The sequence below is a fragment of the Tachypleus tridentatus genome, chromosome 8 (genome assembly GCF_004210375.1).
Source record: "Tachypleus tridentatus isolate NWPU-2018 chromosome 8, ASM421037v1, whole genome shotgun sequence".
NCBI lineage: Eukaryota > Metazoa > Arthropoda > Merostomata > Xiphosura > Limulidae > Tachypleus > Tachypleus tridentatus.
Window position 1 is genome coordinate 28962897 of NC_134832.1, and position 24413 is coordinate 28987309.

General features: G+C 32.4%; 1 protein-coding gene across 2 annotated transcripts in view; it reads left to right on the forward strand.

Moving 5' to 3' along the window:
- The first annotated feature begins 17478 nt into the window (after nt 1-17478).
- Nucleotides 17479-24413, forward strand: part of LOC143222058 (salivary peroxidase/catechol oxidase-like) — a 30288-nt gene continuing 23353 nt past the window's right edge. The window contains exons 1-4 of one of the 2 annotated variants that reach the window (XM_076447908.1): nt 17479-17604; nt 18399-18643; nt 18968-19115; nt 22948-23174. In XM_076447908.1, the coding sequence (XP_076304023.1) occupies nt 17585-17604; nt 18399-18643; nt 18968-19115; nt 22948-23174 (640 nt within the window). In that variant the 5' untranslated portion in view covers nt 17479-17584. Of the gene's footprint in view, nt 17605-17653; nt 17757-18398; nt 18644-18967; nt 19116-22947; nt 23175-24413 lie in introns of those variants that run through there. The other variant, XM_076447907.1, reaches the window with a different exon arrangement.

Here is a 24413-nt window from a genome sequence, read left to right on the forward strand (position 1 = left end):
AATACTTGTATGTACTTCAAATTACTTGTAGTTAGTAACTATATTTATGAATAATCAAATCAATTCATTATTAAAATTAATTTTCATTGTTCTACAGTTTAAAGTATAAAAATTAATAATAATGATAAAAACCACATTTTATTGTTACCCAGTTGAAGATCTTTCTGCATTAGCACTGATATTTAATGATTTCCCTTTGATTATGTTAGTCTATGTGGTCATGTTAATTCCAATATTTGACACAGTTACAGACACAGAAGAGGTACTTTAATTATTTAGGTAGCTACTATTATAATATACTTAATTATATATATATACTAAACTGGTATTGTAATTTTAGTCATTTCCTTTTCATGAGAAAAAAAAAATATTAGATGCCATAATGATTAAAGTATCACATATAATTTATTAATTGAAGAATTATGATTTTAGTCACATAAACTGTAATACAATCATGTAAAAATAAATTTCATGTAAATCTCAAACTGAAATATATATACATTTTAAACATAAGAGAATTTAGTTACTTTGCTATCTCCTTTTTGGAAATTATTGTGACACATCTTGCAAACTGGGATGGCCATGTTCCTTTTAACTTGGTATTGGAGACTAAACTCAGTTTAGTTACAAAATATCCTACTTATAACTTTTAACTGAAAAAATTAATTTATTTGAAAATATTTTATTACATTTATAAGAATACTTTTTAATTATCTTCAATTTTGAATCCAAAGTAATGCATTATGTAAAAAAAAATCATCAGTAAGCCTAAAACTACATGCATAGAATACATTATAAATTTCTATCAGAAACATAATACAGTTTTCACTTTTTAATTTCAGAATATATTGTTCATTAACATTACACTAATATATAACTTGAAGCTAAAAGAAATGGCACTGTAAAATTCTTTGATGGCTGACTATGGCACTGACTAAAAGTAATAGTGGAACAATGCTGTTAAATTGATAAAGAACACAGGTTTCTTGATCTAGTTTCTACAAGTAAATTGTCATGTGAAGACTTGTTTCAAGAACAATGTGTTTTACGTCTATGGAGACTCATCCTGAAGGAGAGAAAACAGAAAATACCTCACTTCTAGTAATGAAATATCAAACATTTAGTTCATGATATATTGATAGAATAATAGTTTTTTAGTAAATGTAAACCTGAGCATTGAAATGAGCACAAAAAAATCTAAAATGTACAAATAAATGTCTTGTTTGTTTACATGCGAGATTTCTTGGAACTACATAGAAAAGAAAAAGAAATTTGGGACATTTTTCCATTTTCATTCATAAAATACATTCAGTAATTATTCTTTAATGTTAAAGCATCAATTGTGAAATAAATTTGAATAAAACATTTTTGAAATTGGTCTATAATTATTATTTTTAGTTACATTTTGAAAATTGATGTGCAAATATGCACAGGGCACCAGAAGTGTTCATTATTACAAATAACGGTATTAAGATTGGTTGGTTTTTACATTACAAATAAAAACAATACATTATTGACTTAATAATTTCAGATATACATACAACCAGAGTACAGTTTCCAAACTTTTAATGCATTGTCATTTAATTTCAATTTGACTGATCTTTACCTACAATCAACTATAAATTATAATTCACTTTATGTTGTTTCACATATTGCATTTGGGCAGTGTCTTGGCTTGTGCTTCAATACAATAACAGAAAAAAAGTTGCTTCCTTTTGTTGTTTTTTTCAAAGTTTCACTGAGATGTTTTACTACATGTAGTTGGGGCCTAAGGTAGTAAACAAAAAGACAGGTAGAGCATTTCAGGAAGATAAATCATCATCAAATTTAAAATTTATTCTTATTACACTAATTTTGTTGAAATTTCTAAATTTATCACACACTGATGTTTAATTTTATAAAAAAAAAGGTTCCTCTATAGAAGCTATACACATTATAATTCTGAATTTAGAATTCTGAAATTAAAATTTATTCTTATTACACTAATTTTGTTGAAATTTCTAAATTTGTCACACACTGATGTTTAATTTTATAAAAAAAGGTCCCTCTATAGAAGCTATACACATTATAATTCTGAATTTACTAAGTGTATCTTTACATTTCAGAAGCTTTTAGTGAACACTACAGTTCTGCCGTGTACAAAACGTATCTTTATAAAATAATTTTATTTCAGATTTGCCTGTATATTTCCAAAATCTTTATTGAATCGGTTTGTGTGAAAAATGATTTTCATGCTAAGAATAAAAATAGCATGTCATTTTACAGTTTTCGTATTTTACTTACCTAACTTATAAACTCCTAAATGATTTGGTTTGTTTTTAATTTTGTATGAAGCTACAGGTGGGCTATTTGTGCTAACTGCCCATAATTTAGCAGTGTAAGAGGGAAGGCAGCTAGTCATCACCACCCACCTCCAACTCTTGGGCTACTCTTTTATCAATGAATAATGGGATTGACTGTCACATTATATATTGTAGTATTGGCATCAATTTACAGTGGAACGAAAACTTGAAATATATGAAGCAAAATGAATATCATTTTTCCTTTGTACTGATTGCTGTATTGAACAAAAAGTTCCACAATATATACATATAGAGATATCTTGACAGATTCAACCATTGAACATTTCACATTTTTAAATTTAAATTTTATGTTTTTTACTGCTGTACTTTGTACCCACAATAGCAATAATCCTCATTTCAAAAACATTAAAACACAATGTGAGTCCCTTAGCCATTGTCAGTAGGGTTAACACAAATAGCAGGTTATTGTGACATTTTTTACTCATACTTGTGAAATTTTAAATAATTCATTTAAGTTTTATTATGATAAGCAAAAGGTTTCTAATATTTACATTTAGTTATTTTCTATAATAATGTATACTAATAACAAAATACATAATACAAGCTCATTTAAAATGAGTAAAAACTGAAAACCTTCTTTTTGTAAAACTCATTTTGTGTCAGTGATTTGAATTTCTAAAAATTAATTCACATGCCTTTCAAATATGTATTTTACAAAACCAAAACTTATCAGTCAAAGAATGGAATGTTCCAAAACTAATGAACTGGAATATACAGATATAATAGACATTTCTGGAATGTTCTTGCATATTTACTTAGTTTATGGATATGTTTCCTTGCAGTAAGCTAGTAGGTAACAAGAATTGCTACAAGGCAAAATTTGAACTACCTTGAGTAACCCACAAATGCTATTCAATATGGATAAAATGTGTCAATTATTTCTTTATACAATAAAATAAAATTGATTTGGTTAGAATGCTCTAAATGAAAACTTTAAACATAAGGATGCTTTTAAAATACTGATTAATAAACAATTTTATAAATCACAGAGAAAAAGTTTCTATGGTGGAATTGACAAATTTATTGATATCTCAACAAATCAAATATATATAAAAGTAGAATTTTAATTTTTAGCTTCCTGTTATGGTTGGTTTGTGTTTATAAGTGGTTTGAGAGTGAAGTAGCCAGTATTATAAGTTTGAAAATTCTGAAGCAAAGGAATTGGAGCTCAGACATTTCAAGAAAGAAAAATGAAGAACGATATTTTTCAGGTAGAGGAGAATAAATCTTGTATAATATATAAATCGAACAATGCACTATATTTTTCATGTTGAGCTTTACCAATATAAAATAATAATCAAGTTTTTTTTAATTAAATATTGAATGTAATGCTATGAAAGTGAATTACATGTATGTATTTACGATCCACTCATCACAAATCTAAATGTTTCCCATATCAAAGTTATGTTTCTCTTTCTCAAACATGATAGAAATAACTAATGTTACATTAATGATTTTTATATGCATTACCCTAGAGAAATATTAAAACTAACACAAATCAGTAAATCTATTTTAATTTTATGCCCCTATTATTTTTGCATATGCAAGAAACTAAAACAGCTCCAAATGATGAAATTGTTTGATGGAATGGCTACCATTCACTCACAAAGCATTTATAGCTGCTTTAGGTACAAAAATGTTATCAAATAAATGAACTCGTCAAGAGAATCATCAAATTTTGATCTGATAAGATAACCTTATCAGGTTAATAACAGTAAGTGATTTACCCTCAAACTGACTGATTAACTGTAATTAGGTTTGATGAAGAGATTGATCGCACTATTCTAGAAGCTGTTTTATTTACTTAATCACACCACAGAAATTTATAACTTACATTACTTGTGAAGTGGTTATACGTTTTATTAGAAAGTATTTTCTGATCAATTATTGTACTTGTATATCTGTTGTACCAAAGAGTATCTGTTCACATGAACTTACAATACCAGACCACAACATCGGTTGACACTTGTTTTCCATTAAGAATTTCTAAACGCCATTAATTTTGTATAATTACAGTAGTTATGTCTTCTCATGGCTAGGATACAAAGACCTCTAGTTAATCCTTATCTCTTTTAAATTGTATAAAAGACTATATATAAACAAGCTGTTTAGAAAACAATCCCGCTACTGAAGTTTTTAATGTGGTTTACTGTTAATCTTTGAATATTTACTTAATATTCATTTGTCTTTTCCATGTCCCCTAGTCTACGGACTTACAACGCTAAAAACCGTGTTTCACTGCCCATCTTGACCAAAGTACAGATAGCTCCTTGTGTAGCTTTGTGTTTATTTAAAAAAAAAAAACAACAGCCTTTTCCATACCACATCATTTTGAAAATTCATGTGAACAGCCTCACAATTCATTATTTTTATGAATTGGATTCTACTTGGAAAATAATTTCCTTGATTTGGTAATATCAGTAATTGTACCGAAAATCGCTTTACGCAAAACTGTTGTACCTATCTCTTATATAATAGAAATTTTACAAATTTAAATTTTATACATTAAATATATATATAAAACCATAAAATTTTCAAGCCATAAACCAAAACACATTAACATGAAATAAAATACGCTGCATATTTTTTGAAAAAGAATCCTAGGGTACGAGCTACAACGTGGGATTATAACCATCAAATTTTCAAGCCATAAACTATAACACATCAGCATGAAATAAAATACGCTGCATATTTTATTTCATATCAATGTGTATTAATCAGAGGTTGGGATTTTCTGTTTTTAACGCAGTCCTTCCTCATGATTTTGTTTAAAATCAGTAACACCTGTTGCTAAGACAGTCACTCTTTAAACAGATTGTGTGTAAACTGTCTTGGTTTTTGTTTATTTGTTGTTGAGCACAAACCTTCTACACAATAAGTTATTTATATTTTATTCACCCTGGTTATATAAACCTAATTTTTAGTGGTGTTGTTTAGCTCTCAAACTTTCGAATGAGCCACCAAAGGGTGTCACTAATTTATGGCTCTTATGGCTAAAAGAATGAAACGTGTTCACCACGTTTGAACCTAGAATCTTCTGATAAAGTATATCAATAGATCCATCCTTGCTTGTGTTATTTTAATATACCATACGTACAATCAAGTGTTATTTATATCCGCGAATTTTTGAAGATATAGTAATTATTAAAGCCTTTCATAGTTATACTTTGAAAATTCGATTAAATATAGTTTTTGTGACGAATTGTATTAATTAGGAACACTTTGTTGTATCCCAAAAAGAAATGATTAAACTGCAAATAGTCTTTCCATATGATAATAATAATTATGCTATTACTTCTGTTACTTCTGTTTATATCAATAGACACTATGATCTTGTAACAATGGTATTTAGAAGAAAAAAATATTAAAAATGGTTGTGGAACACTTAAATGTATTTTAAAATATTTTATCCTTCTTTTCATGTTCATAAAAAATATTACTTACTTTTACTTAAGTGTTTTTAACTCATTATCGACATTATAAAATGGTTCACTCTTTAACGTTGTGGGGCACAAATTTCCACTGCTAGTAAATATTCGATATCACACAGTTTATGTTTATCAAGCTATCATTACTTGCATTTAAAGTTTAATATTTATCACATAATTTGTAATCAAGTACGAAACCAGCTGTTGTGGCATTGGCTGGTTATTGTTTTTTATCACAGTAATAACATCAGTATGTTTGATAAGTATAAACGAAACGATAATTTTTAGATGATTTTAAACTAACATTTGGTTTCTTATTGATTTTCACAACTGTGACGTGTTTCTCCACATCAAATAAATATATTTTCCCGTTTAACCTTATCATTAATAACACAAGTGCTCTTACTGAATCACATCTGATATATATATATATATATGTAGCTAACTCCCTTTCAGCAGCTCTTTCCTAGGTTTCTCTATGTCGACACATCTGGTAAAGCTAATGTTGGTTACTATCAAGTGTCATTTCTTTGCATGCTGTAGTTTTTGGTATATATTGGAAAAACTCATGATATTTAACCCAAAACACCTTAGATATGAAAAAAGTGCAGCAAAAAAAGGACTGAGCATGCGATCTAAAGGAACGAAATCAAAATTTTCAGCCAAACTAGTAGCTACACGAATAGCATTGATAAGAATTTTATAAGATTCATTTATTAGTTAGTTAGGTCATGTTGTTTGTTTTTTTTCATGATTGTGGGTAAAATAAAATACGCAACCTAGCTAACTAACGAATGATTATTTGCTGTAAAATTCTTATCAGTGCTATAAGTATAGGTACCACTCTGGTCGCCAATTTTGATTTCGTTCCTTTGAGTAGCGCCATCAGTGGCATATTTTTATCTCTGCGACTTATACTGCTAGAAACCGGGTTTCAATACCCGTAGTAGGAAAAGCACAATGAAAAAATGTCTTAGCAACAATTGTGTCCCTGGTGAACTGAACTAGTTGTAACATAGTGATTAATGTTTCAAGTTGCCGATCGAAGGGGCAAGGCTGGAGCAGCGACGCTTTGAAAAATTATGCACTTTTAGCTGTTACAGCATTATAAAAGTGACTGTCAGTTCCATTATTCAGTTGAAGCAACAGGATAAAGTCCAGAGCTGCTGTTTGACCATTCTCTATCTGTCTAAAAATTCAAATAAATATTTTTAAAACCTGTCACACCTCTACCAGTGGCTCAGTATTTTAAGTCTATGGGCCCACCCCAGTAAAAATCAGATTTCGATTTTCGATGTATGCATATCACAGATAGGATATTGTATGGTTTTACGTTTATAAATAAACAAAATCTCACTGTTTAGCCTACATATCACTTAAGGTGTGATTCAGTTTTAAAATTACATTTTCATTGAGTTATACATGTTTGTTTCTACGCAAGTGATTAAAAGTTGGATGTTTGAAATGCCTTCTACAGGACATATCTTATTTAATTATATTAAATATCGTCACTAAACACAAGGCATACGTTGTAATTTTTCAAAATGTTATACTGTTATTCTAAAGAGTAAAATATTCAGTAAACATTTAAACCAACGTGAACTATACAGGGTGTTCGGAAAGTCACTGTGCACTTATATATTTATTAACAGACATGTTTCAATATAGGATACAAGAGGTAAATATGAATAACAATTATAAACAATGTTGAAAGTGACCCCCGTTGGCATCAATACAGGCTTGAATCCTTCTTATTTTGTTTCTAAACACCGCTATCAGTTGCTGGCTTGAAATAGACTGAATAAAATATGGTTACAAAACTGCACAGTGACTTTCCAAACACCCTGTAGAGGCTAAAATATTAAACTCAACAGGCTAAAATATTTTAAAGACAATACTTACTACCTTAAATATATTGATAAAAGTCATTATCTCTTTAATCCGACAAAATTACTTCAGAATTTAGTTACAACGGGGTTACAAATGTAGCTCATCAAATACAATACGAACATGATGGCACAAAGTATGTTTAGTAAACGATTCTCAATAACAATTATTCCTACGTCAGAAGCAAAAAGAATATAATTTATTGCTATATAGAAAAATCAGGGTAAAATCATGAATAATTGTTAATCGTAAATTCCCTGTTTCAGATAGTTTAGCAGAATGTCTTATATAAAGTATCATTCATATTTGATAATTCCAACTAGAATGTACATATATGTTATGTCATTCTCTTATATGGGCGGAGAATACTACTTCTTGATTCTTGATGACGACAAAAACACTTAAAAAAAACCTGAAGACGACCGAGGAAGGTCGAAATTGTTCTCTGCTTTATTAGTAAAAGGGAAAATACTACTGTTTATTGACATGATGCATGGTCCTCTTACACGAACCGGTATTTGAGAGACCCCGCAGTAATTATGGTCTATATTAGTGAACGCACTCGAGTTTGCTTAGCATCATCTAGCAAACGCCACTTACTATATAACAGGAGCACAAAAGCAGATTGGATCTTACTGGTACAGTCCATGTCTCTTACTCTGGTATAATGAACAAATAACAAATGTGTTGCAGTAGATGTACAGTGCTTGAAAATATGTGAATGTTTTATATACTGGCTCGACTGAAGTTCTATGGTTGAATCCAATCAGTTAAAAGAGGTTTGGATGGTATCCTAATTCACCGAAAGAGAGAAAAAAAAGAGCGGAATGTACTTACCTGACTGTCCATGATACACCAGATGAAGAAATGATGGAGCTGGTTGTGCCACCAATATTGAACTTCTGGTCAACTAAAACAGTCACTTCTTAGCACAGTTACTGAGTGAAAGAAAGAGGCATCTTTACTTTCTGAGCTGTCAGGCTGCATCCAATGGACATTGTATGATTGCAACTCAGTTACTTGGAGATGAAATAGCCACAGTGACTACACACAATAACTGAAGTTGGGACCATTGTTTTAAACAGTTCGTAAAAATGTAGATGAGAACTCGAAGTTCGAAGTCTTAAATAAAAAGTGTTATAACCCTTGCATTCTGGGTCACTGAGTATTTTTTCTGATAAAGAACAACATACTCATTACCTCGTTTATTCTTATGTTCTGTGAAAGTATATGACAGGTCCATCTAATAATAACAAAGTGAAACAGGAGATGTCTAGAGTAGCTGTGTTTGAAAATTTGACTGAGTTTTAAGCCTGCTGAGAAAATAAGCAGAAGAGAAACGTTTAATGTCGTTAATTTGTTATATCTTTTATTAAATACCAGAAAATATATGTAAGACTATATGTTTTTAGAACGCACTTGACGAGATATGTTCAAATATAATCTCAAATCCCAATTTTAAAACTGGCTTTCGTAAAATATTTCAACTTTTCATGATTTTTGTTACATTTTCTGATGAAAGTGTTGTGCACCTGCTGTAGTATCTTAGATATTTTAGGCATTTTTAATAATGTATATGGATTTGGGATTGACCTCTATATGCTAAGCTGGCCAAACCTCATCGGCAATAAGTAAACATATTTTAATAAAAATGATATCAACTGTTCAATCATTGCATTCTAATCATTATAAGTGTTTAGTTTAACGGCATTGCAGAACTCTAGTTAGACAAGTATATTAAATTAACGGCGGTATTCAACGAGTTGATTTTCTACTTAGTTAGTTCCTTTGCTCAGAAGTTATTGATAAATGTTAAAATAGAGCCTGAACTGTGCCTTCAGTATTCTACTTTCTACGTTAAGAGTCAACTGTTTTATTAGTAACGTCGAAGTTGAAAACAGCTATTACTTGTCTATGTCTTTTAACATTAACAATATAATGAAACGTTTTCAAGAAGGTATTGTTCAACAGTTTTCTTTCTTTACTTCGTGTCTTCTGTTTTATGTCAACGTAAAAAGTATTAAAAATAAAGTAACAGAAACGTTAATAGATTCTACAGATATTCATTGCCTACCTCTTCAAGAGCTAGAAATAGTCAGTTCCCAAATTAATAACTTTTATTTTTACATAACAAAACACTCATTATTGTAATAACATGATTTTATTTTATTTATGTAATTTAAAAGTAATTATGTTCGAACCTTATTTTCGAATATTTAGATTCATTAAAGTTTTGGGATTTATCTGGTCAGTGTAAGTTTACATTATCGCTCTCTTTTAGTACAATTTTCACTCTTTTTATATACAGTAGGTTAAACATTACTTTTAGAGTACAATCTGTGTATGTTTGCAGTTTTCGTAGCATAGAATTCAACTGTGTGTTTCTGTATACTTACAGTATATTCAATTTTATCATAATCCTTTACTTAGTACAACTTTTAGTTGTGTCTGTTTCTATACATTTACAGTGCCTTCAATACTATAATTATCCTTTACTTAGTACAACATGGCCCGGCATGGCCAAGCGTGTTAAGGCGTGCGACTAGTAATCTGAGGGTCCAGGGTTCGCATCCCTGTCGCGCCAAACATGCTCGCCCTTTCAGCCGTGGGGGCGTTATATTGTGACGGTCAATCCCACTGTTCGTTGGTAAAAGAGTAGCCAAAGAGTTGGCGGTGGGTGGTGATGACTAGCTGCCTTCCCTCTAGTCTTACACTGCTAAATTAGGGACGGCTAGCACAGATAGCCCTCGAGTAACTTTGTGCGAAATTCCAAAAAGCAAACAAATTAGTAGAACTTTCAGCTATGTCTGTTTCTATATATACTTTTCAAAAAAAGAAACGCAAAAGATAAAATATGAGACAAATTGTTAACAAGTTTATTCCGGGTAGTTCTGTATGACATGTGTGAAACTTTGCACATTCACTGCTGAACATCCAAAGTCTGCAAAGGCGAAGTCCACGCTCACTAGGTGAAGTTTAACGTCACTCAACGTCAATAACGAGTATGCCCCCCGTGAGCATCAATAACTGCTTGGCATCTCCTGCCCATGGAAGCGATGCGATAACGAATCACATCCTGTGGAATGGCTGTCCACTCAGCCTGCAAAGCTGCTGCAAGCTGAGGTAGAGTCGGCGGTTGAGGTTGTCGCCGTTGCAAAGATGTTCGATGGGGTTTAAATCTGGTGATCTGGAGGGCCAGGGAAGAAGGTTGATGTTGTGGTGTCTCAAGAAGACAGTGGTGAGTCGGGCTGTGTGAGGACGGGCGTTGTCATGTTGAAAAATGTCGTTGACGTTCACCATGATGGTTTGCACATGGGGCCAAAGAATCTCGTCGACGTATCGTTGAGCCGTAAGATTCCCTCGAATGTGTAAAAGGTCTGTTCTGGCATTGTAGGCGATGGCAGCCCACATCATGACGCTGCCACCACCAAATATGTCAACATCCTGCACACAGTTTGCTGCAAAACGTTCACCTCGGCGACGGTAAACACGGGTCCTTCCATCCTGCCTACGAAGCATAAAACGTGATTCATCGCTGAACCAAACATGCCTCCATCGTCGATGAGGTCATACCCGATGTGCCCAAGTCCACTGCAGCCGTGCTTGACGATGTTGCTGGGTGAGGATGACGCCTCTGACTGGACGTCAAGGTCGGATTCCTGCATCTCGTAGACGGTTGCGTACGGCCTGATAGGAATACTACGCAGACCTGGTATGGTTGAGGCAGTAGACGTCGGAGTGGTTGTCCTATCCCGAAGGTGACGTAACCGGATGTTGCGATCTTGTGCGGGCGTGGTCACACGAGGTCTGCCAGATCGTGGACGGTCAAGAGTTGATCCATGTTGTTGGTGACGATTCCATAGCCTTGTGATGGTGCTTGGGTGGACATTCACAGCTCTGGCAACATCTGATCGAGATTCGCCTGCTTCCAAGCGACCAATGGCGTTGTTGCGTTGTGCTTCAGTCAGTCTTGGTGTAACTGTATTGCACGTCGGTGGCTTAACACTGAGCTATGGAAACCGAGAACCCGTCACTTTTATAGGGATTTTGCACATGTTGCACTTGCAGAACATGCAGATCTCTCAAACAAATTTATTGAACACGCATGCGTTTTGGCGAAAAATCCGATGTTTTCCTCCGTTTTCAAAGTGCACAACCTTTATTGTCATTTTGGTCTGACAACCAGTGCCTTAACACGTGCAACATCACATACTCTGAGCTTGCAACGTTATTACATATATTTCTCTTTAAAATAACAAAAATATCCCTTTTGCGTTTCTTGTTTTGAAGAGTATATTTGCAGTATATTCAGTATTATCGTAATCCTTTACTCAATACTACTTTCAGCTGGGTCTGTTTCTATATGTTAACAGTATTTTATATTCAGTACTTTCAGCTGGGTCTGTATATGTTAACATTCAATACTCATCCTTTATACTACTTTCAGCTGGGTCTGTTTCTATATGTTAACAGTATTTTCAATATCATCATAATCCTTTACTATGTACAATTTTCAGCTTTGTCTTATAATGACAAGAAACCCACTTGAAGTAAAAATGTATTCTAAAGATGACTGGCATGGGTATTAAAACTGTAATTAAAGTACAGAACAACGATTCGACCTCCTTTGGTCATTTTCAGGTTTACCTGTACATTATTTTAATTAACGTTTCAATAGCCATGCCAGCTGTCCTTAGAATACATTTTTAGCTGTGTCTGTTTGCATATATATATATTAGTGAAAATTAATACAATTTAATGAAGTTAACTAATCAAAAAGACAGAAATATCTAGATATATATTTACAGAATATTCAATATTACCATAATAATTTATTTAGTACAACTCTCAGCGTGTCTGAAAAAATATATATATTTACAGTGTTCAGTATTATCATAATCCTTTATTTGATGCAGCCTTTAGCACTATCTATCTTCATGTCTACAGTAGAGTAAATATTATCCTTTTGCAAAGTGCTGAGACGTACCTCGTCTGTATAACTATAACAGGCTTATTACGTATAACTTGATTTAATGAAAATTAAAACTTATCAAATTTTCCCTCTGATGCGTCAAATTTCATAAAAAGGTTTTGTTATTATATCTATTATTTCTAACTTTAGTTAGTTATTACGTATTTCTTCGCATCTTTGTATTGAATAACACGTCATAAACTGTGTGAGGTTGTAACTTTTATTTTTCAATTATTATATTTACCTTTCACTTTGCCCCCCACTAGTACATCGATATGTCTCCGGATTTACAACGCTAAAATCAGGTGTTCGATTCCCCTCGGTGGGCTGAGCAGATAGCTCTTTGTGGCTTTGCTATACGAAAAACACACACCTTTTATTCTTCCTCTATTGTTTATTTTATTTTAAAAATTTTAGTTGTATTAAAGAGCTAACTTTACCTCCTACATAATCATTTGTATTTTGAGTAAATATATACGTGCATATGATGAAAATAACACCAGCTTCCCTTATGCTGACATACATATACTGTTAATGTAGCAGAAGTGTTTTAATTTATGATCACATGAGATGTATCCTCGTGACCTACTCTCTGAATAAATACACTGCTATAAACTTCACTAAGAAAGATAGAGAGAGTTTATATGTGTGTGTGTGTGTGTGTGTTTGTGTATGTATGTATATATATATATATATAGAGAGAGAGAGTTTATATATCTGTGTGTGTATATCTATATATATATATAGAGAGAGAGAGTTTATATATCTGTGTGTGTATATCTATCTATATATATATAGAGAGAGAGAGTTTATATATCTGTGTGTGTATATCTATATATATATATAGAGAGAGAGAAAGAGCTTATATATCTGTGTGGGTATGTGTGTGTGTATATATATATGTATATATACAGAGAGAGTGATAGAGTTAGGTTGTTTTTTGTTCTTTTTCCTTAATCTATTATTATTGATTTCATAATATCTTTGATATATTGCTTATTGGTGTGAATTCCTGGACAGGTCCCTGTTATTAACAGTGTTTTGGCAAGTGTTGAATTTATTTCTAAAGGTTGTTGTTATGAATAAAGTTTTTGTTGTTGAACCCTGACTGTAGCCGCGTGATCATTTTAGACAGTTACAACTGTTGATGCGTGAATATCTTTGTATGTGATAGTCACTATTGTTCTTAAACTCGTGTTAGACAATCATTAATCAATGTAAGACTAAACTTTGTTTGAACACTCGGAAACGTCTGAGGAAGACATTCGTAATAAAGGAGAGTTAAATAGTAACTTCAATTTTTCTGAAACGAAATCTAGTATATCTTCTACATGTTACTTAGTTCTAATTACCTTCTCTGGCACCAGTAATGAGAAAGATTGATGCAAACAAGTAAAAACCTAATAAATAAATGAAGTTGGAAATAATAGATGTAATAATAAAACGTTTTTGTAACATTTGATGCACTGGAGGTAAAAGTTGATAAAAACTAATTTTCTTTAAATCAAAGTAAACATAGTAATGTTCAGTAATACAGACAAGGCACATACATATGTTAAATATATAAAAAGAAACCATGTGAGAATTTTATTTTTGGACCAACATCTGGATGTTTATTTCTGTATGAAAGAACACTTGTGCAGATGTTGTGAAAAAATAAAGACTCGCGAAAACTCGAATCAAACGCATTTGGTGAAGCAGAGAATAGAATATTTAGTTTTGTTGTGTTTTTTTTTTAATTATTTCCCTTTTAAAAGGAACAGTTAAAACATGAAGTACAGGTGATAGAACACCTATTTTGTATTAATTTTATGGTTTACTATTTCATCTGTGTTCATAAAGTACAAACTTACTTGATATAATTGAGATATTTAGAATGTTAACGTGGCTCTTTTTCTCGCAATGCAATAAAGTACCGTCAAAGTTGGTCTAATCTAATTTGGGGTCGTTGATAGCATATTCTTGTGTTGTATCGCTATGAAAGTTTTGAAAATGTAAAACACATCATTTTTTCTTAAGTCATCTACAAAATTCAGAAAAACAAACAAACAATGGGGCAACATATATTAGTACAAATCATGAAAATCATATGTTTGTAGTATTACGCAGGAAAAAAACAACAACAATGATTTGTTTGTTACTTGAATTTCGCGAAAACTACACGAAGGCTATCTGCTCTAGCCATCTCTAATTTAACAGTGTAAGACTGGAGGGAAAGCAGCTTGTCACCACCACCCACCGCTAACTCTTGGGCTACTCTTTTTACCAACAAATAATAGGATTGACTGCGACATTAAAGGCTACCCATGATTGAAAGGGCGAGACTGTTTGGTGCGATAGGAATTCGAACCCGCAACCCTCATATGATGAGTCTAGTGCCTTAACCACCTGGTCATACCGGGCTCCAAAATGTGGTAATAAAGGGGATAAAAAACAACAACTCTTACACTGTTTTTAAAGGCCACTTGAGCATTCAGGATAAAATTCACATTGTAATTGCATTGTTGTTGGTTTTTCAAGCAAGATAAAGTCACATCTATCGTCACGTAAATAGGCTTCTAACAGGCACTTTCACTGAGACAGAATCATAAGTACATACATTCAGGTAGAAATAATCGATGTGTCTCCAAACCCTATTTCCCGTCTACACTTAAACTCTGTCCAAATATTCTTCCTCATCTAAATTATATGTCAACTCAAATCCTGTCCAAATTATATCTTTATTATTCTTAATTTTGAAGACAGTGAGTTCATTTGTTTCAGAATGTTCGCAAAAAATAATACGAAGACAACACATTCATATTTTTCCTTAATTTTTACTCGTAAAATATCTTCATTTGAGCCCGGGATTCAAAATCCAGATACGCTGCTACTGAGATACATTTGACTCAAAGATAATCGGATGAAATCAAGTTATTGCAACGCATTGGTCGATTTATCCTCAAAAAGTGAAGAAAGTATTATGTACTTCATTATAATTGTTGTAGCACTATATTATTCTTTTAGAACAGAGTTCTGCCCTTCCTTCTGTTTATTCCTTTTCAGAAATCACCAGGCGAACCATTTACTCTATGAGCATTTCTTTTGAATTTCTTAATAGATTATTTGAGAGAAATGACATAAAAGTATTTAGGGTTAGGTGCGATGATTTGTTTTGTACGATAAAATCATTTATTTGTATGTCATTGTTTTTTCTCCGAAACTCCTGCCCCCCCTTCCAATGGCATAGCCGTGTCTGCGAACTTACACTGCTAGAAAAGAGTTTCGATGCTCGTGGTGGGCAGAGCACAGAAGATAGCCCATTGTGTAGCTTTGGGCTTAATTTCAAACAACCAGTCAACTGAAACTCTTAACGGCAATAATAATTAAGTTGTTTGTTTGTTGTTAAGCAGAAAGTTACGCAATAGGCTATTTGTGCTCTGCCCATCAGAGGCATTGAAACCCAATTTTGATAGAGAACATTAGAGCTCCGATGTTTATTTAAAAATTTTCCCTATTCGTTATTAAACTGTAATTTTTGAACCTGAATAACTTTTTATATGCAGTAGGCTACACGATTAGGTCAGAAATCCACGAGTCTTAATTTCAAGCTACTGACCATAGGGAAAGCAGCCAACCAACAGTATTCGTCGGTACAGGGATTTTGTTCAGCTCTTTGAACCGAATGGGGATTGACTGTCACATTTATAACGAGCTCACATTTGAAAGTACAGGATGTGTTCATCGCTCCTTAAATCTTGGACTCTCATTTATTTTCATCCCTTTTACATCGTAAGAACAGCCTAAGAAATGCATCTTAGGTCTCTAAAATAACTATTTTTTCACATCATCACAGCCTAAGAATTATCTGTAAACATTTTATCAGTTCTTTCTAGTTTAAGTATTAACTATGATGTGCAGTATGCTTAAGTAACGAAGTATAAGTAACTGAAAATTTGTATACTAATTTTACACCTTTCTTCAGTGATACTGTAACACTTTTCCTTATTTTTCTATATAAATAAAAGACCCAGCATGGCCAAGATGGTTAAGGCGTTCAACTCATAATCCGAGCGTCACGGGTTCGAATCCCGGTCGCACCAAACATGCTCGCCCTTTCATCCGGGGGGTCGTTATAATGTACGGTCAATTCCACTATTCGTTGGTAAAAGAGTAGCCCAAGTGTTGGCGGTGGGTGGTGATGACTAGCTGCCTTCCCTCTAGTCTTACACTGCTAAATTAGAGATGGCTAGCGTAGATAGCCCTCATGTAGCTTTGCGCGAAATTCAAAATATAAATAAAATATATTTTATAATAGAAATATTGAATAGTTTACATAACTTCACTCTATCCCTTTTTCTCAGTGGATATTCAGCAACATTTGAAACAACGTCTATAGAAATATTTGAATATTAAAGCCATAAAAAATAACATTTTTGTTTTGAATTTCGCACAAAGCTACTCGAGGGCTATCTGTGCTAGCCGTCCCTAATTTAGCAGTGTTAGACTAGAGTTAAGGCAACTAGTCATCACCACCCACCACCAACTCTTGGGCTACTCTTTTACCAACGAATAGTGGGATTGACCGTCACATTATAACGCCCCCACGGCTGAAAGGGCGAGCATGTTTGGCGCGACTGGGATGAGAACCCGCGACCCTCAGATTACGAATCGCACGCCTTAACACGCTTGACCATGCCGGGCAAAAAAAAATAAAACAAAATAAAATAAAGTATAATATTACAATATTGAAAAGAAACACGTGCAAACTACGTGGTACAGAAGAAAAAACCCATAAAATTTTAAGCGAATTCTAGGAATAGATCACAGATGTAAAAACCAGGTGCACGTACTATACTTCAATTCACCTACCTTTCATTATATATAAGTAACAACTTGAAACCGTCTGACCGTAAAAGGACGTATGAACAACATATCAATCTCCCAGTTTCACCATGCGTTCTTTCAGCCAGAGGTAAATTCCATTTCATTTTTTAACCCTAAACAGAACTATAGACACTTGACGCTTTTCAGCGGCAGAGTAATAAGCCTGTGGACTTATACTACTAGAAACTGGGTTTCAATACCTGTGATGGGCAAAGCACAGACAGTCCTTTCTGTAGAATTGTAAATAACAACAACCAAACTAGACACTAACCTTTTAAATATTAAAAAATTATCAATATTTAGCCCTAAGAGTAAGTGTAGCCTCCCAGTGGCTCAGTGGTATGTCTGCGGACTTACAACGCCAAAATCCGGGTTTCGATACACGAGGTGGACAGAGCACAGATAGCCCATTGTGTAGCTTTGTGCTTAATTTAACAACAACAAGAGTCAGTGTATCTATAAACCCCAAAGCTACGCAGGTTAAACCAAAATCTATGCTGTCACCTTCACTAAGAAACTTCCAGACATTTTAGTTCGATGTTTGTAATTTTCTGCAAATCACAAACTACATTTATATATATATATAAACATACACACATCTTATATATTAAAAGTATAAAACGTTAATAATGAGAGAAGAGATTTCAAGCTTTTTTAACATTTATAATTTCAAATCCATTTTTTGTCTTGTCACAATAAGTTTTACTGATATCAGTTACAATTAACTTAACAGATTCAGAATTAAGACACTTTTAGGTATGGTATCACTTTTGTAAAATTTATACATGAAGTTTTAAGTAAAAACATGCATATTGACTTAGAATAATATGCTAATAATATTTGTATGCACTTTGAAATGAAAAGTAATAAATTATTTCTCAGGATTTGGTCGGCTGTCTTCTTCGTGGTGCTACTTCTTATTTTCTCTCAGACAAAAAAGACGGAACATAAACGTAGACATTTTAAAGGAAATGATATACAGCTAAATAACGACGAAAATAATGGGGAAAATCTTATAAAACCTTTGGATGTATCCTGGAAGTTCGATCCTCTCTTCTTAGATGACAATGACAACTTTAAGAAGTTACAAGAAGTGAAGAAAACAGCCAAAAGGAGTAGACGTAAAGGTATGTTATACCTTGGATGGTTTCAGATTTTAAATGTTTGTATACTTCTTCAATCTTAATATTATGAACATGTGTATGAAATCTAGAAAAGTAACTAACTAATGATCGGAAGTTTCACTAATATTTATAATCGACTTAACTGATTCAGAATTAATAAGCTTATAGGTAGGATATGCACTTTAGTTTTATTTTCAGTTAAAGAGTTTATAGCAATAAAATCTATACATGAAGTTTAAAGAAAAAACTACATACTTACTTATAATAATATTCTAAACGATGTAGAATTATTCACGCTGGCTTTACACTAATTTTTCATTCTTCCAGCATCGAAGAATAGCAATAAGAAAGACAGGAGATTTTTTCTCACGAAAAAACATAATCGTGATAGAAGATCCATTAAAGAAAATAAAGAATTTAGCACCAATGATGCCATAAAGGTGGCTGAAGACAAGACCACTAATTTAGTTAAAAGGTAAGACTTGATACGATTTGATAATAGTATTGGTTTGGTTTATTTTGAATTTCGCGCAAAGTTACACGAAAGCTATCTGTGCTAGCCGTCCCTAATTTAACAGTGTAAGACTAGATGACAGCTAGTCATCACTACCCATCGCCAACCCTTGAGCTACTCTTTTACTAACGAAAAGTTGGATTGACCGTAACATTATAACGCTCCCACAGCTGAAATGGCGAGTATGTTTGGTGTGACAGGGATTCGAATCCGCAACCCTTAAATTACGAGTCGAGTGTCTTAACCACTTGGCCATGCCCAGCCTAATAGTATTGAAAACGAATGTTAAAATCTTAAAATAAAGCTGGTTGTCTGCATGATGGTTTACGTGGCTATACAATTTTAGAATATTTTTTAAAATAAAAATGAAATACAACAACAGAAAAAAAAAAAGGCGCACAACGTACAGCAACACCCGTAATGTTTTGGAAATCTTTATAAACTCTAAGCTATTTTTAAAACTCTTCATGTGTTTCCTCAAAATCTGTTTTATTTTTTCAAGCCAGTTAATTTGCAAAGAAATAAAGATTTTTTAGTTCATAAACTAATATTGCAAACAGATTAAAAGCGAAGTATAAGAGGTTTATAATGAAATAAATAAAGTAGAAAAATAAAATATCCATAAAATAATTAATTACAACATAAGAATTTTAATATTATCACAATGTGTATCCTAATGTGTGAATGCCTTTTCTAATGTAATTTAGTACCTAGTGATGATATAGTTATTGTAAGATTTTTGGCAGCCTTCTGTGTTAATGAGTTTATTGTTTAGGGTTGTGTTTACAGAGAACAAGTACAGCGAAATGTTGTTTTTATTTACTGATATCCAATTTTTAAACTTATTTTCTTCCGGAACAAGCGTTTTTACAGCTCTTCTCAATCATAAAAAGACCTTCGGAAATAGTTTCTTGGTGCTGTTATCTAGAAATAGTTTATCAGTGGTGCTAACTGTAAACAGTTTCTTGGCTCTATAACATACAAATAGTTTCTTAATGGTATTACCTGGAAATATTTTCTTAATGGTATTACCTGGTAGTAATTTATTAATGGTGTTACGTGAAAAGAGTGTCCTGTTGCTGTTAACTAGAAATAGTTTTTTTACTGCTGTTAACTAAACGAATTGTCTCCAACAACACTTTCTTTAACTACTGATGTCGAGAAAACCCGGTTGTAGTGAAAACATATATGTAAAAACGGCTCGTTTGGGTTGAGAAAATGTTTAACGTGTTTTTTTCTTGTGTGTGTGAACCTGACGATGATCGAAGAAGGTCCAAACGTTGTTCGCTCCTCTACTTAAACATTTTCTCAACCCAAACGAGCCGTTTTTATATATATATACTTTCTTTAACTGTTTTATCATAGTTATTGATTTTCCAGCTCCCTCCTCTTTTATCGTTGCTCATTTATGCTTATGATACGTACCAATTTTGTTGCGTGTATTTAAAATGCAATTTCAAATAAAAAAAGAATTGGTTGCCTAGTTCTTCCCTTGGTATTAGAAAAAATACTTCATATACTTAAAAGCCTTTTCTGTCTTATTCAGGATAAATTATAATGACAATCGGGCGAGATGAACTTAAATCAAGATGACAGATAAAGGCATCGTCGTTTGGTTATCCAGTTTGTATGTAGATTTGTTTCAACTCACTAGTGGAGGTACTTTGAGTATACAGTGACTATCAAATACAGTAAAATTAAAACTAAGTATACAGTAAAATTTAAGAACTTTCACCTTTGCCAAATATTACAGTGACAACCAAAGTACAGAAAAATAAAAAGTAAAGACAGAATAAGATTTTACAGGCTTTCATCATACTAAGGAGAATGAACATAAATTTTAATATTTATAGATATTCTTTTCTAATATTTTTAATGCTTGGTAAAAATTACTTTTATAAAAACATATTTGGTTCGTTCGACACACTTCCCTAAAACTGCAGTTTGTCGGCTTTTGTCACCGATTTTTGAGTTCACAGATTATTACCTATTACTACTGCTGGGATACAACTTGTTACAGATCTGTTTCTGGATGATTCTGGGCAGAGAGGTCATAAGATACTTATGAAATTTGGAGCTTGGACTTACAGGCGCAGAAATTTTCAAATTTTTAGTGTGATACCAATCATGGTTTTCTTTTCTAATTTTTCAAGACACGAACTGGGGATTCGAAACAATTTCAAATATAATCTAGGCACGGGTTCCGTCTGACGTTGTCTTTGATCCTTAAATGATCCATATTCCTTTAATTTCTAAAGCCGTTTAAATATAAGTCTTGGAAGTGTTTTGTATATAATGTGAACGCATTTATATACATATATATCTGATATGAACGTGGCTTTATTACCTAGAAGTATGAATATCTTGCGTCGAAGAAGGTTGTTGCATATACATTCCAAAAAAGTTATTGATGGCGTTATTGGTTAGAGGATTCGACTCGTAATCTAAGGATCGCGGGTTCGAATTCTCGATACACCGAACATGCTCGTCCTTATAACCGGGGAGATGTTATAAATGAATGTCAGTCCCATTGTTCGTTGGTAAAAGAGTAGTTGGTGGTGGGTTGTGATGACCTAAGGCTATTAATAATTAACTAAAATGAAGTTGTTATTAATTTAGCTATACAAGATTACAGTTTCTTGTTCTCTAAACTATTCAAACGCTTTTAACCAGGTAAGGATAATATAACTTATGTAAATATAAATAAGTACTCAAATTAATTTATAAACTAATTACGATATGCATTTTTATACTCCTAATTTGTTCCATACAGTTTGTTGTCTACATACTTTAACACGTACCTCAGTGTTTCGTAGAGATATAGTTATCCTTTTGTAAACGATAGTCGAAGAGCAAATTAAAAAGATGAAATAGGGAATCCTGACAAAATGTTATCTTAAATTGATGTTGTGCACTGTCCTAATCTTCCTGATATTTGTTGGAAAAATAATAATCTAGGAATCCAATAAAAAACTAGTAATAAAATAAGAGGTTGTTTATTGCTTTTATATTAAATAGTAGTTCAATAAAGTATGCGTTTCACGTAAGATATGCTCATTGTACAATCTGTATTAAATTAAATAATTTTCCACTAAAACTCATATTATGTGACATTTGAATTAAACGATTAAATCAGAGATCCCCAAGATCCAGACAGTATTATTAAAAGGAAGAATAATTAGTCAGTATCAACCTGCACCTACGCTCTGCTCGTAAATGAAAAGCGGTTATGAACTTATTCGGCTATTGTTTAGCTAAATATTAGTTGCAAAATTATATTATTTCTAATTAAAGAATTCATGTTAAATTAGATTTAAATATTTTGGCTGACATGCAAGAGATCATATATATCTTACTAGAAAATATTTTTATTTTATTACCTGAGTCATATTATCAAAGAGATAGAGGATTGTTTCTCTTCTCCACTATTTTTTCTAGAATAATAACGTAGTTGTTTTTTTTTAACTACTGCAAAAAATTAAAAGGCTTTATTCTTTCTCCAAAGTTTTTGCAGAATAATTATGGATATTTTTCTCGCCGAAACTTTAAGAAGAGCCTAGTGCAGTTTCCTTCCATCCAATGGATTTGCAAAAGTTTAATAAAGCTTTCATTTCTACAAAACATTCACAGCAACCTTTAAGGCTTTCTTTTCTACAAAACATTCACAGCAACCTTTAAGGCTTTCCTTTCTAAGAAACTTTCACAGCAGACAATAAGATTTTCCTTTATCCTAATAAGCCTTTCCCTTCGCCGAAACTTTCAAAACAGGCTAATGCATTTTTTTTTCTTCAAGTCTTTTACAGGAATTTAACAGAGCAGAAACTTTCCAACAGGTGGACGAAAGAGAAAACAATCTCAATGAACTGCTTAGGCAAGAATTGCTTACAACCAGAACAGAGCCTTGTAATTCTCTACAAAAATATCGTGAAATCGATGGTCGGTGTAATAATTTGTTGAATCCTGAATGGGGTGCAGCATTCACGTGTATGAATCGACTTAAATCCCCCAGCTATGCTGACGGTAAAGTATCTAGAGAGAGGGATCTCGTTTCATCTCCCCCAAACTTGGTTTATTTGTTTAATTATTACAAGAGAACGTGGAATGATATGCAATAAAAATCATATATTTAAATGCTAACTAGAGTAACTACAGCTCTCTTAAGGAAGCCAAATGCCTCGTCATCTAATTAGTGACGCGCATGAATGGATTAAGGAAAATCCTACTGTCCCTATCTACTATCTAGCGAAACCACAGCCAAGGAAACGGGCTTAGAGGAATCGTTACAAAATTCTGGTCTTCTTGCAAACTTCTTTTTGTGCATTAAGTATAGAAAATCTGTATTATCGTAGAAGTTTGAAGTTTCGTATTCATGGTTATTCGGTTGTGACAAATTACTTTTTACTTGTTAATGTTCTACTTACTGGGCCTTTTGCGTTTCTTGCAGAAAAGCTAGCACTTGTTTGTTTGTTTGTAGTTGAGCACAAAACTACACAACGAATCGCCTGTGCTATTGCCCTTACTGGTATCAAAATCCAGACTTTAGCATAACAATCCTCGGATTTACTTGAGGGGGGTACCCCAGATCTTACTTTCGTGCACTTGTTGATACCATAGTTGTTGTTCATTTACTTCTTCATTTATATAGATATTCAAAATTAACATTTCTGTTTCATTTACGGTTTGTACAAATGAAATTTGTGTTAAGTATTCCAGTAATTTGGATAAATTATAATTTTTCAAGGAATGAAAGTAGAATGTAGTATTGTTTGAATCAGGTAAATTAGTAGCAGGATGGTGTCTAAGTTACCTTCCGTTATTTCGCTATCCTATATTATGAAAATATTCTAATTCTATAATAAACTACATTAAAATTATAAACTGAATTTTTATGTCGTATTGTTCAGATGATATACTTGAAATTTATGTTTCCAGATAATTTTGATTAAACTGAAAGTAAACATTTATGCTGGTTTTTATTTGTTAAACTGAACTTTTTAGTAAAATTGATAATAATGAAAATTGTCGATGTTATCTTTTAATCTGAACTGTAACACGTTACTTTTCGGTAAAAATGAGATATTTTATGTAAATGTTAACTGTTGTACTTCTGGTTAGTCTCCTAAGGATAAAGGGAAAAGAAATTTCACGATAGCGGTAGAGAAATTTTCTGAAAAGACAGACTGCTGTAAGAAAATATTATATAACTTAATTTGAAAAAGAAAATACAATTGTATATCTAAAGAAATATACACCAGAAGC